General features: G+C 40.9%; 1 protein-coding gene across 1 annotated transcript in view; it reads right to left on the bottom strand.

The window, feature by feature from the left end:
- Positions 1-13,251, bottom strand: part of WASHC5 (WASH complex subunit 5) — a 56,447-nt gene that overhangs the window by 2,165 nt on the left and 41,031 nt on the right. Inside the window, exons 23-28 of the mRNA XM_059901162.1 lie at positions 13,090-13,169; positions 10,276-10,379; positions 9,367-9,496; positions 7,808-7,904; positions 3,672-3,825; positions 2,768-2,855 (exon numbers count right to left, since the gene is read on the bottom strand). Coding sequence (XP_059757145.1) covers positions 2,768-2,855; positions 3,672-3,825; positions 7,808-7,904; positions 9,367-9,496; positions 10,276-10,379; positions 13,090-13,169 — 653 coding nt within the window. The remainder of the gene's footprint in view (positions 1-2,767; positions 2,856-3,671; positions 3,826-7,807; positions 7,905-9,366; positions 9,497-10,275; positions 10,380-13,089; positions 13,170-13,251) is intronic.

Below are 13,251 nucleotides of genomic sequence, written 5' to 3'. Positions count from 1 at the left end.
TCTGAAGGGATGCTATACAGCTCCCTGTCCCCCCAACCCCGCCCCAGACGTGAGCTCCTTGGCTGTTAAAGGCACTTGGATCTGCAAGGATGCACATGCCTCTGGGAAGTACTAAGAAGTAGTCTCAGGTCACCTCATAATTAACTGATGGCCAACCTCAGTCACTTGCCAGAACGGGACATCTGGCAAGTGGCTGAGGCCAGAGGGGGAAGAGGAGGAAGACCCTCAAAGGCAAGCATTCCTTAACTGTGCTGGGGAAGCCCTCAGAGGGGTGGGACTGGGTAAATGGGGTGGAATGTAGAACTAGGTGATCTCCAAGTGCTGTAAATTGGTAGTCTTTAAGAGCAGTGTTTAATTTTTTTCTGACTATGAAGTTATCACCTGCTAATTAGAGGAAATTTAGCAAATGTAGAGAAGTATAAAAAAGGAATAATCTCTAATCTCCATTCCTTAAGAGAAAACTAAAACTCCTAATTATTTTGTATCAAATTCTTCCCGTTTACACACACACACACACACACACACACACACACACACACACACACTCAAAACTAGAATCACATAATCTTGTGTCCTTTACCTCTGCTAAATTTTATGTTCTCAACATCTTTACATGTACATCTTGGTGAACTTTTGCATATATACCCAGCAGGTAAATTTCTAGCAGTGGAATTGCTGGGATCAGTAAGATATTACAAAAGTTTTTTAAAATAAAGTCAAATTGCCGTCTCCAGAGATAAGCAATTTACATTCCCATTGATAGTACTGAGAAGTCCCATTTCTTTGAAACTTTCCCAAGCACTGGGGGCCCAACATTTTACTTTTTACCCATATGATGGGTGGAAACAGTAATTTTACTGTTATTTTGATTCATGTCCCTTTAATGTAAGGTTGAACATCTTCACAAATGTTTACTGGCCACTTGTATTCCTTTTTCCTGAAAACTGCCTGTTTCCTGAAAACTCCCATTTTTTTTTTTTCCTGTTGGATTGGTTATCTTTTTCTTATTGATCTAGAAGAGCATACTGTAAGTTAGAAAAAAAAGTTCTTTTGTTAATAGTTTTCCCAATTAAAAAAAAAAAATTTGAGACATCTGACAGAATTGTTTCATTACATTCAGCACTTACAAGAGATGAAATCTCTAAATCCTTTGTGGCTTCCTCCTTTGGTGTTACATATAGGATGTTCTAAGAGGTGATACATATTTGTCTAAAACTTCTGCTGATTTATTGGTTTCATTTTTCATGGTAACTATTTGTAATCAATTTTGATACAAGGAAGATGTGAAGAGACTAACTTGCTATTTTTTAACAACATAATGAACTAACTGTCCCAGCACCACTGACTAATATTTCCTATCTCCCCTAATTTGAGATGCCACTTTTCCTTATACACTGTTGTATGTGTTAGGGTTTGTTTCTAGGCTACACATTCTAGTCAACAGAAGATCTACTGAGTTTCATACCAGGACCACATTATTTTGATTTTTGTAGTTTTAGAAAAGTATTTTAATATACAGTATAATATGTTTTAGTATCATCTTTAAAAAAAATTCCACTTTAGCCTAAGTTCTATGAAATTTTAAAAAATTCTCACCCCCCCCCAAGTTATAAACATTATCTGGGATTTTGGTTATAACTGCAATAAGATTATAAACTAGAAAGAACTAATACTTGAGTTTCCTCATTCAGAAACATGGACTTCAAAATTTTATAGTTTTTTCCTAAATATTCTTTCATATTTCTTACAGAGTTTATTATTCCTGGCTATGTTATTTCCTTGCTAATTCTGTCAATAGGATCTTTTTCACATTATACTTTTGAATTGATTAGTGTATTTACTTAGTATATTATGTAATCAGCTTACTTTCTGAATTCTTATTGTTTTAATAGTTTTTCACAAGTTTCTATCGGGTATTCAAGGAAGACAAATTCACTCTCAATAAAACAAATTTGTCTTCTCTTCATTGTGTGTTTTAAATCTTGCATTTCCTATTCTGTTGTCTGGAACCTGTACAACAAAAGCAGCAGTGAGAGTCAGCATCACCACGTAACTACTATAGTCCTGACCTTGATGAGAATGCCAGTAGCATTTAGAATTAAGTCTGACCTTGCTAGTTAATTTTAAAAGCATCATCTTTGGTTTTTGTTATAAAAAAGTAACTTTGATTCCTAACCTACTAATTTTTCAAAATCAGAATGGCTTTTCAGCATCTATTGAAGGTTTTTTTATATTTCAGGGTCAAGCTCTCCACTCTCAGCTAAAACTTACCAAAGTGGAATTACTACTGAGAAAAGAAAAGAGTATCTTAGGAGGTAGAAAGTAATCTGTCATTTTTGGAAACGGTGGTTGTATAGCACTTCAACCATGGTGTGAACTTAGCCAAACTTGCTGTGGGAACCAGGTTATTGTGGAGGTGAAAAAACAAACCACACAATCATTCTCTACCCTGACCCCTTAAGGAATTCTCCCCTGGAGAGCCCATCTTAGCTCCTCCTGAACAGGATGAGTTGCAGACCGGAGGAGGGTGCGGTAGCGGGTGAGAAGAGGAAGGAAGCTGTGTTCAACCCTGTCTTCTCGCAGAGCACTGAACACGTGGAGCGGGGGGAACATCTTAGAGCCGAGCCGGGGGTAGAGCAGGGCGAGGGGCTCAGAAGTGTCCACTGGGAATGAGCCCCTGGACTTCACTCCTCATGGGCCCAGGGCCATGCTTCATACCATCTTTCTACAAAAAGGGCATTAACATTGTTCTTTATCTACTGCTTACCCTCCTGGGTAGCTTTGTGTACCGAACATAATCCTCCAGAAACAGAAGGGCACCCACAACGTCTGCAGGCATTTCTGGTATCTTCTGGCTGCAACAGAGAACAGTCTGGATCGATTAACTGCTTTGTACACAGTGGACCCTCAGTCAAAATACTGAAAGACTAAAAAAACGACAGATGACTAAATGAAGCCAAAGAAGAGACAAATCTACAGCACCTCCTCCTGAGTCACAGCAAGCCAGATATTGCTGGCCTATCTTCAGAACACAGCCCGGAGGATGGAATCTAAACTTCTCTGAACGGCCTACACGGGCCTTCACCACATGGTGCCTGCTGACCCTTTAGGGTAGCAGAGAAGGAGACTCAGGGCCCAGCATCTCATGCAAATAACTTGTTTCTATCCCAGAAAAGCCACCTGTGGGGTGGGGGAGGGGAGAACTAAAGGTTTACAAGCTTTATATCATGTAGGAACTTCCGAGCAATTTGTTCCATTACACACCAGGATCTCGTGCTATGCTGCCCACGAGGTGCCCCCTGACGTGCCACTGAAGGGTGGAGCCGTCCCTGGGCAGCGGCCCAGCGGCAGGACACGGGCTCACTGAGGTCTGAGCACAGCGCCCAGGATGGCAGAGGGGCAGGCCTGTACTTCCTTCCCCACGGAGCTTGCTGACGGTGGTTATGACTCATTCACAGCGCGTGCTCCCGGGGCTCCTCGGCAGAGTGACTAAGGATGGGCACACCTTTAAGTGCCCCAAACAAGGAGATGTGCCCCGACCTGCTTTACAGAGCAAGGTGAGCAGTCAGTTCCTGTCTCTACTAGGGGGATAATAAGAGGAATTTGCCATGAGAGGTTCCCAGCCCACTCTGTAACATCAATTCCATTTTTTCCTGGTTGGCCTTCTGTACCTTGTACACTGCTCCACTGTGGAGCGGATAAACTGGCCGATCAACGCCAGGAACTGTTCTGTGTACCGGGAGTGAAACTGCTTCAGCAGGGTGAGCAGTCCCAGCACGAGTGGAGGCCAATCCACGGGGTCGGCAGGTTTTCGGCAGACCATGCCTGCAAGGACCAACAAATTACAAATTACCACCAAGTGAACTGCTTGCCTTTGGCAACATTCATTTAGTATGAATGCTCGTGAATGTCAAAATGTCTGGGGCCCACGTCATCACTGGCAGATGATTATGTGAGGGAATGATAATCCAGGATTACATTTTGAATTAGGCCCAGGATTTGGTGGAGGTTTCTAGTGGTCTGAAGGATTCAACACCCTAAAATGGGTACTAATTTTTATAATTACCATCACTGTTTCTTTTGGATTATATAATTAATGGATGCAACTGTAGAAAAATTTAAAGATATAGGTAAATGTAAATGAGGAAATAAAAATTACCTAGAATCGGCTTCTGTTAATGGCAGCATGGCATACTAAATACCTTGAACTACTCTCTTAAATGAAAACATTCAAAATGCTGGATAAAATTTTAAAAGTATCTTTAAATACAAGGTTAAATGTTACACAAGAAAAGAATGTGCAGAAATCAGGACAGTCGAAGAAGGAAATATGTCAAGTGAGTGAGTGAGTGCCAAAGCTGGCCTTTTCACTAAGGATTTCTGCCCAAATCTGGAGACCTTGACCTTCTGCCTGAATGGTTGTATGGGGAACAGGAGACAGACCACAATGTTAAAAAAAAAAAAAAAAAAAAAGTTGGAAGACTTACATTGCTAGATTTCAAGACTTATTATAAAGTTACAGTAATCAAGACAGTATTGGCATAAGGATAGATAAATAGATCAATGGAACAGACTAGAAAATCCAGAAATAGTCGCACCCTTAAAGGATCAATTGAATTTCCATGAATATCCAAACAATTTAATGGAGAAGGAGAAATCTTTTCAAGAAATGATGCTAAAAATGGATATCCTTATGGGGGAAAAAAATGAACCTTGACCCCTACTTCACACTATACATAAAAAGTAATTTGAAACAGACCACAGACCTCAACTGTAAAAGCTACAAGTACAAAGTTTCTAGAAAAAAACATAGGACAATATCTCTGTGCCTTTGGGGTAGGCAAAGATTTCTTAGAATACAGAAAGGACTAATCATAAAGAAAAAAACGGATAAATTGGACATAATCAGCATTAAAAATTTCTGCTCATTAAGGTCACCAGTAAGAAAATGAATAGGTAAGTCATTTTGTGAGAAAAAAATTCACAACATGTATATCAAAAAAGGACTTGTATCCATAATACATAAATAACTCCTACAACTCAGCGATAAAAAAGCAATCAGGGACTTCCCTAGTGGCACAGTGGTCAAAAATCTGCCTGCCAATGCAGGGGACGTGGGTTCGAGCCTTGGTCCTGGAAGATCCCACATGCTGCGGAGCAGCTGAGCTCGTGCACTACAACTACTGAGCCTGTGCTCTAGCGCCCGCGAGCCACAACTAGTGAGCCCGCATGCCACAACTACTGAAGTCTGCGTGCCTAGAGCCCGTGCTCTGCAACAATGGAAACCACCGCAGTGAGAAGCCCGTGCACCACAACCAAGTGTAGCCCCTGCTCGCCACAACTAGAGAAAGCCCGCGCGCAGCAACAAAGACCCAACACAGCCAAAAATAAAAATTAATTAATTAATTAATTTTTAAAAAAAGCAATCAACCCAATTTAAAAATAGGCAAAAGACTTGAACAGACACTTAACAAAGAAAAATATAAAGAAACAAACAAACAAAAAAGATATAAAGAACAGCCAAAAAGCACTTGAAAAAGTGCTCAACATCATTAATCATCAGGGAAAGGCAAGTTAAAACTATAATGAGATATCATACACACCCATTAGAATGGTTAAAATTAAAAAGACTGAGATGGCCAAGTGCTGATGGGTTGTAAAATGGTACAACCACTTTGCGAAAAGGATTGGCAGTCGATTAGAAAGTTAAACTGGTCAGACAGACACACAGATCCCATATTTGGGTTTTTGTGAAGACTGGAAAAACTTACTTAAGATGCCAAAACAAGTTATCTTGATTTACCTAACCCAGGCCTTGGCAATTCCAAATTACTCAGTGCCCACTGTAAAAGGCTCTAGCCATACTCAGAACATGGAGAAATAGTCCTTTCCAGGTGGAGAACAAAAGTGATGTTTACAACAAAAACTTCCTCTGAATGAGCACCACAGAGATTCTTCCTTAAAAGACAGACCAAAGCAGGAGTGCGTTTCTTAGATCAGTCTTGAGAACAATGCTTACAAGGTTAAATAAATGTTTTTAGGGTCCACAAACATGCTGATGTTCCTTCCTCAGTCCTTTTCTTTAATTTGATCCCCGACTTAACACATCAGCCTAATTCATGAAAAGAACTGTAGCCAGGGGACTTCCGTGGTGGTAGAGTGGGTAAGACTCCACGCTCCCAATGCAGGGGGCCCAGGTTTGATCCCTGGTCAGGGAACTAGATCCCGCACACATGCCGCAACTAAGAAGTCAGCATGCCACAACTAGAGTCTGCATGCCGCAACTAAAAAGTTCCCACATGCCACAATGAAGATCCCATGTGCTGCAACTAAGACCCAGAACGGCCAAAATAAATAAATAAATATTAAAAAAAAAAAAACCTGTAGTCAGATATAGATACATTTCTAAGACACTTAACAGTTTTGTTTTGTTTTGTTTTGTTTAAAGATCTGGGAATTCTGATCTTCCACTATCACTATCCCATTGGAATAGTGACATGTTTCCTTCCCATAAGCAGTTGTATAATCAAGGAGCCTGACCTTAACCATACATGCAATGAAAGAAATATTACCTAAGAACGAGACCACTGAACAAACCATCTTAATGAAAACAAGGTATCTTCATGCACTGACAATTCACCATTATAAAGAAGCATATATTCTTATTTTGTAATAACACAGGGACAAGAGAGGGAGGTCATGAATCTCTGAATCTTGAGATGAACTTTTAAGTCCATCTTGGGATGGTTCTTTACATTGATTTTGACCAACATACAGAAAAGGATCCAGCATCAGATAAGCACCTGCTCTGTGAGAGGTACTGTCATAGGTATTTTTGAAATCTGATTGGCCTGAGAGGTTAAGTAACTTGGCCAAAGTCACACAGGTGATAAGTCATGAAGCCAGAATCCAAACACACGTGTTCCCTCCCTCTTATGGCAAGGACTTCTGGGCGCCACCATGCCCTGCATTCTGTGGCTGTAACAGGTATTGTTATTGGGGCTGTGTCTGGAATCAAGGAATCTTTTTGAATGAGGGAATAAAAACCTTATAGAGAATCCACATCTTTATCCTAAAAAAAACCTTTTGGAATAGGAAGGGAAATACTTGAAGGAAGAAATATATTTTGGAATTGCTGGTTAAAAAAAGTATATGGTTACATTCATGGAAAAGCTCTTACAATACTTTTAAAGTAAATTAAACTCTACAGCAGACTCTAAAAAATTCTACTTAGATATAAAGTTTGGAGACAGAGGAAATACCCGGGAATCTTATAAAAATGTTCAAGATAAAGTCAATGACAAAAAAACATTGGGTTATATTCTTGGACAGGACGAATATACTGATAGCCTTTGTTATCTATTGTTTGTATCAAGTATTTTCAAAAATAAAGTACTAGATATCCCTGGATTAGTCTCCTGTATGTAACTATATTTTTACTCTTCATACCAAAGTTCCAGATACACAGTAGGCACATGACACTTGTTGAAAGAATAGGACATTAACCAAAAAGAAGTTTCTTTCCCACCATAATCAGCTCCTTAAAGAAAAGAGAGAAGCAAAGGTCCCACACATTTTACAAGTTGGATAATCAGCCACTGTAAATTAAAGGTGGATTATACTTGGTTGATATTAAATCCACCGTCTGCATCATATTTCAGAGGCCCAAAGACACGGATTTTATAAACACGCAATTAACTATGAAAGACCTCATGTGTGACATAGCATTCTATACCAAGAGTTGTTTGGTTAGATGTTAATCTACCGTTATTGTTTCTTATTGCAAAGAATAAATGTCATACAGTACCTAGGTTTTTGTTGTACTGAAGTTTTGGCAACTGGGCGATCAAAAATAGAAAGTTGACAACCGGGAAGTAGGGTAAGCGCTTTGTTGTTATGTATATCTGGAAAGAGAAAGGGAAGAGATGGTTTCTTCACATCACACAATACCACAGAACACATTTTCAAATGGAAAGCTGCCATTTTATTTCAGTTTGCTCTTCTGACTACTGAAAACTAGGATGGTTCCATTAACTTGCTGCCTTCAGAGTTTTATTTAACACCACTGACCGTTCCCCCACCAAACACAGATACCCACTTGACAATTAGCCCTTTTGGGATGGGAACAATTTTGCTTAGAGATTAGCAGTTACCTCCCCCCTGAATCCTGTTCATGTCAGCAACAAAAGGAGGGGAAAAAAAGGCGATGAGCAAGAAAGTCAAGGCAAAGCTGGAAGGAGGGCAGAGGGAGGGGAAGAGAAAGCGGGAGAAAGAAGGAAGGAAAGAGCCACATAGCAGCGCGTGGCAGCGCGTAAGCAGAGAGCACGCAGGTGTCTCTCTGGCCGGCGGCTCTCCCCCAGGCAAGGCCGCACGGCAGTGTCTGGACGCAGCATCATCCCCGTTCACGGGGCAGGAAGCACAGTCAGAACACTCCCAGCCGCCTCCCTCCTCCCAGTCGGACTGGTTCCCTGGGAGGTGGGGTGGCATCCTGGCCAGGAGCGCCAGCTCTGGTCAGACTGCCAGGCTCCGTCGCTGGCTAGTGTGGAGCCCTGGGAAGCTATCAACCTCTGAGCCTCAGGACCCTCCCCCAACAAGGGCGCATTTAATGGGACCGCTTTGAGATCAAGTGACAGCACCCACGGTGGGGTTAACACAGTGCTTGGCACGTAATTACAAAACGTTAGCTGCTATTTAGGTTCATAATTTTTTACCCCAAACCCAGGGGACTGTATAGATTTCACAATTTCATATGACAATAAAGATTTTAGAAAGGTAATATAGAGTCTAGGGTAACAACCTGTAATGAAAGTTATCAGTATTTCGGCATCAAAACATGAAAATTCACAGGAGTATAAACAGCCTCAAGTCAGTTTGGGACAGGTTTTGGCACCAAGTGAGATCTGGCACCAACTTGTGGAAAAAACTTTCAGTTCTCAGAGGTTTATGGAGATCAGAATTGCAGAAAAGAACTTGTGGCCCCAGACCGTGATTGTGATTACTGTCAGCCACAGAGGGAAGTATCTTTGGGCAAGAAGGATCAATGCCACCATTTAGTTGCAATTCAAATACCAAACCGCAGAGAAACCTAAAACGAATCTCCTATAGATATAGCACTTTTCACTTTTCAACGAGTTCTGACAAACACTGTATCACTTGATTCCCACAGCCCCGAGTCAGGCAGGGAAGGTGTGATCATCCTCGTGTTACACGTGGGAAACGGGAACCCAGAAAGGGTGGGAACACAAGAGAAGGGAGGCTCCAGGATGGGAACCAGGTCCTCCCAGTACCTGAGCACAGTGATCTGGGCCAGATCGCCTTAGGTACACCCTGTCCCCCAACGCACCATCATACATTTTAATCGCTAACCTTGTTCAGTGGGTTGTGGATGCCAGCTGCCTCCAGGTAGGCTGTGATTTCATATAAGAGTGTGTTATCTTCTTTGGGGTAAGGAAGTGAAGGGTCCTGATAGTGGGCTTCAATATCTGCTAGGAGAGCCCTAGATGAAGGGAAAAAAAAACAAAAACCAAAACAACAGTGATAAACATTAGAGATAAAATGAATCTAGACAACAGTTAATACAAGCTATGATCTTCCAGGGATTCAGTGTCCTCATCTGTAAAACAAGGGCTTGATCCTTCTAATTCTCAATTTCCATACCTGTGATTGGTTATAAATGGAAAATTTGACCTAGAATTACATTAGCTTTTGGAGTTCACCCAAATCAAATGCTTTCACCATTCCAAGTCTCATGAATTGACTGAACTATTTTCACTACCTACTTTGTCAGAAGCACTGACTTTGTGACCAAGAAGCACAGGTTATTTATCTTTAAGCAGGAGGCTCAAAATGAGAGCAAGCTGCTGCAGAGGCAAAGGGTGCGGCTGTGCACCAGGACGCGTTCTCACAGCCACACCTGGGCATCAGTGCGCTTCCACCCGCCCTCAGGAGAATTAGTGACTCAGACCTGTGGAAAGCCAGGTGTGGATTTTGGTAATAACTGCCTTCTCAATCTGTGCAAGTACCTAGCATGGTGTCTGGTGTGTATTAAGTGATCAATATATGTTGGCTGAATAAACGAATCTATCAAAAAAAAAAAAAAAGGGAGAGACAGACCAAGACAGATTTGATTACCCATGGGAAGAAAGCCTATAAATTCAGAGAGCATTCTCACTCAAGAAGAACTTAAAAGAGTAGGTATTGAACAAGAAACTGGAATGCTAATTGATGATGAACAATCCAGGCCCACAGCTGGCTGTTTCAAATGCTGGCACTTACTTATTGAGATTCTCCAAAGCAGCTGCCAGATGTTTGGAGTCAAACCGACACGAATAATTTAATTCATTGGCAATCTGCTGTCTCAGAATCTGCATCTGCCCAACCTGTGAACAAGCAAGAGAAAGAACAGGTAAAATACATAAGCATTTCAAAGTGATAGTGAGGAGACAAACAAAAAGATGACAATTTTTTATTGGAAGGATCACAACATTCTCAAGAAAAATTCAAGGATTTCCTGGACTGGCTTTATGGCTAAGGCCAGCATCATCCCTAATGGAGCAGAGGACCCTTCAAGAAATGTCTGGAGAGATTCCTGTACACCAACTTCAAAATAGCCCTGACATCTAACAGTTTACAAAGTGATCCATTAATGCTCAGTTGTCCATGGATTAAAGGTGTGTGTTTTGAAGCTCTATTTTTGATCTTTTGGAATAAATTCTCCATGTTCAGTAGCCACTAATGAGAAGCCCTACTTCCTTTATTTGTCCTAAACTGAAATTTCTCAAGTCCTAAGGATGTCCTTTCACTCTAATATTCGGTCAATAAAAGCCTGTCTACATCACTCAGGATTACAGATCAAGAAATAGTCTAGGTAATAAAATAATCTACATACAATCTTCCAAGAAGGCCCTTCTAACAATGATAACCCCGAATCCAGAGGTTCTTAACCTTTTGTTGGCACCTTGGACCTCTTAAGGAATCTAGTGAAGACTATGGACACTGTCTCAGAATAATTCTTTTGAATGTACGAAATAAAACATACAGGATAGGGGGCTTCCCTGGTGGCACAGTGGTTGAGAATCTGCCTGCTAATGCAGGGGACACGGGTTTGCGCCCTGGTCTGGGAGGATCACACATGCCGCGGAGCAACTGAGCCACAATTACTGAGCCTGCGCGTCTGGAGCCTGTGCTCCGCAGCAAGAGAGGCCGCAATAGTGAGAGGCCCGCGCACCGCGATGAAGAGTGGCCCCCGCTTGCCGCAACTGGAGAAAGCCCTAGCACAGAGGTGAAGACCCAACGTGGCAATCAATCAATCAATCAATCAATAAAAAAATAAATCTTTAAAAAAAAACAAAAAACAAAAAACATACAGGATAACAATGGAAGCCAATTGTAACAAAATGTAATTCGCAAGCTATTAAAAGAATGGATTTGTGACCTGGAGTTATGCTAACATGGTGGATCAACCATTGTAATTTCCAAGTAGTGATGAGCATAAAGGATATTTGGAGGTATCCATGGCGACTGTCAGGTGTTAGGGAACTATCTTTGGGTCAGTTTGAGGTAAGAGTTCAGCTGGCTGTGACAAGTTCAATTTGTTGGTATCATAAAGTCAACAGTATACCCTAACTTTTTATGCAGTAAATTCCTTTTCTTTTCTAGAAAAGCTATCCCTAAAAGATTAGCAAAGGGGAGAGGAGGAATAGGAAGGGAGGTTGTTTAGTAATGACGGCAACAATAAAGAAGATACGAACACATTTCCTCTGAGTTGTTGGGAGCAGAGAAAGGAAAGAAAAAAAATGGTCTTCTCTAAGAGTGAAGAAAAGGTATCATTTAGATAAATGGAGCTTATAACAGTTAAAAGTGTCAAACGACCTCGAATGTACTACCTTCGACCACTGTTCTTACGAGGCTATTCTACTTATGTCAAGAAAATAAAAGTCAATCCAAAAAAATGTTATTTGTAAGTAAGAAATCTTTTATTAATAGAAAACTATTATTATTTAAAAATCGGAATAGGGCAAGGCCACGAAAACAGTGGGTTCTTCCAGGCCACTCAAAAATGTCCCTCCAACCTTGTATCTGCCCATATAATTCCTTGCTTAATTCTAGATACTCTATGTCAAGGATTCCCTAGAAAATACCAATCTGGAAATGGAAACAGAAATAAAGGCAGTTTTATGTAACTTGTTCTTATTTAAATAAGATCCTGGAGAGGTTAAGGAGCCTAGGAGGTGATAAGCTCATTCTACCTATTTGTTCGCCTATTAGAGAGCTTTGGACTGTCACTCTTTCTCTGTGATTTCTCTAGAGCTGCACTGACCAAGACAGCAGCCACTGGCTGCCTGTGGTTGTTTAAATTTAAACGATTAAAATGAAATAAAATTTGAAATTCAGGCCCTCACTCCCCACAAGCCACGTTCTAAGCGCCCAACAGCTCCATGTGGATAGTGGCTGCTGTCACTGTTGAACAGCACAAGTATTTCCATGCTATTCCAGGTTATTATGCCCATTTAGTGACTGCAGGTTCCCTAATTCAAGACAAAAAGACAAATTGGTCCTTGGGGGTTTTATGTAAAGATCAGTGATTTAGACACAAGACTTGGCTACTACTGAATTACCAGCAATTATTGATACAACTAACAGTGGTCCATAATAGTCACTGGGAAACCTCCGAAGCCTCTTCTAAGCATCTCTGTAATCTCTCTTGGCTTCCTACAGAGGTGAGACGCAGGCCAGTCCAGACTAGGGTGGCAAACTGACAGCAGCTCATTAATGAACTTGTAACATAAGGATGGAGTATAGCTGAGGGAGGAAAACTTCTATTTCCTTCTGTGAAAGCACCTCTTGCCAAAAGTCACTTCAAAATGAAAGTTTTCTTCAGTGAAAGAAAAACAATAAATAGGCCAACGAAAAGCACAGTCAAGAACAGCCAAAGATCAAAAGAACTTAGAAATAATGACAAACTGAAGTGTTGTGTTTTTGTTTTGATGGCCAAAGAAAGAAGAGTGGCTTTCTTTGGGCAACCAAGTTACAAGAAAATAATAATTAAAAAACCATAGCCTTGCTTCTCCCCTCTCTCCCACGACATACCTTCATGATAGCTTCCAGATAAGCGGTCCATATCTTCTGTGTTTTGGCAATGGCGGAAAAATAAATTTTATTCGAATTTGCTGAAAGGTTAAAATATGATTTTTCTATTTAGTAACTTTGGAAAGGCTACAGAGTTCTCTCTACCTCAGCCTCGTTTTAGAA

The sequence above is a fragment of the Balaenoptera ricei genome, chromosome 17, assembly GCF_028023285.1.
Source record: "Balaenoptera ricei isolate mBalRic1 chromosome 17, mBalRic1.hap2, whole genome shotgun sequence".
In the NCBI taxonomy this organism is placed as follows: Eukaryota; Metazoa; Chordata; class Mammalia; order Artiodactyla; family Balaenopteridae; genus Balaenoptera; species Balaenoptera ricei.
This window is presented reverse-complemented; position numbering and strand designations above follow the sequence as displayed.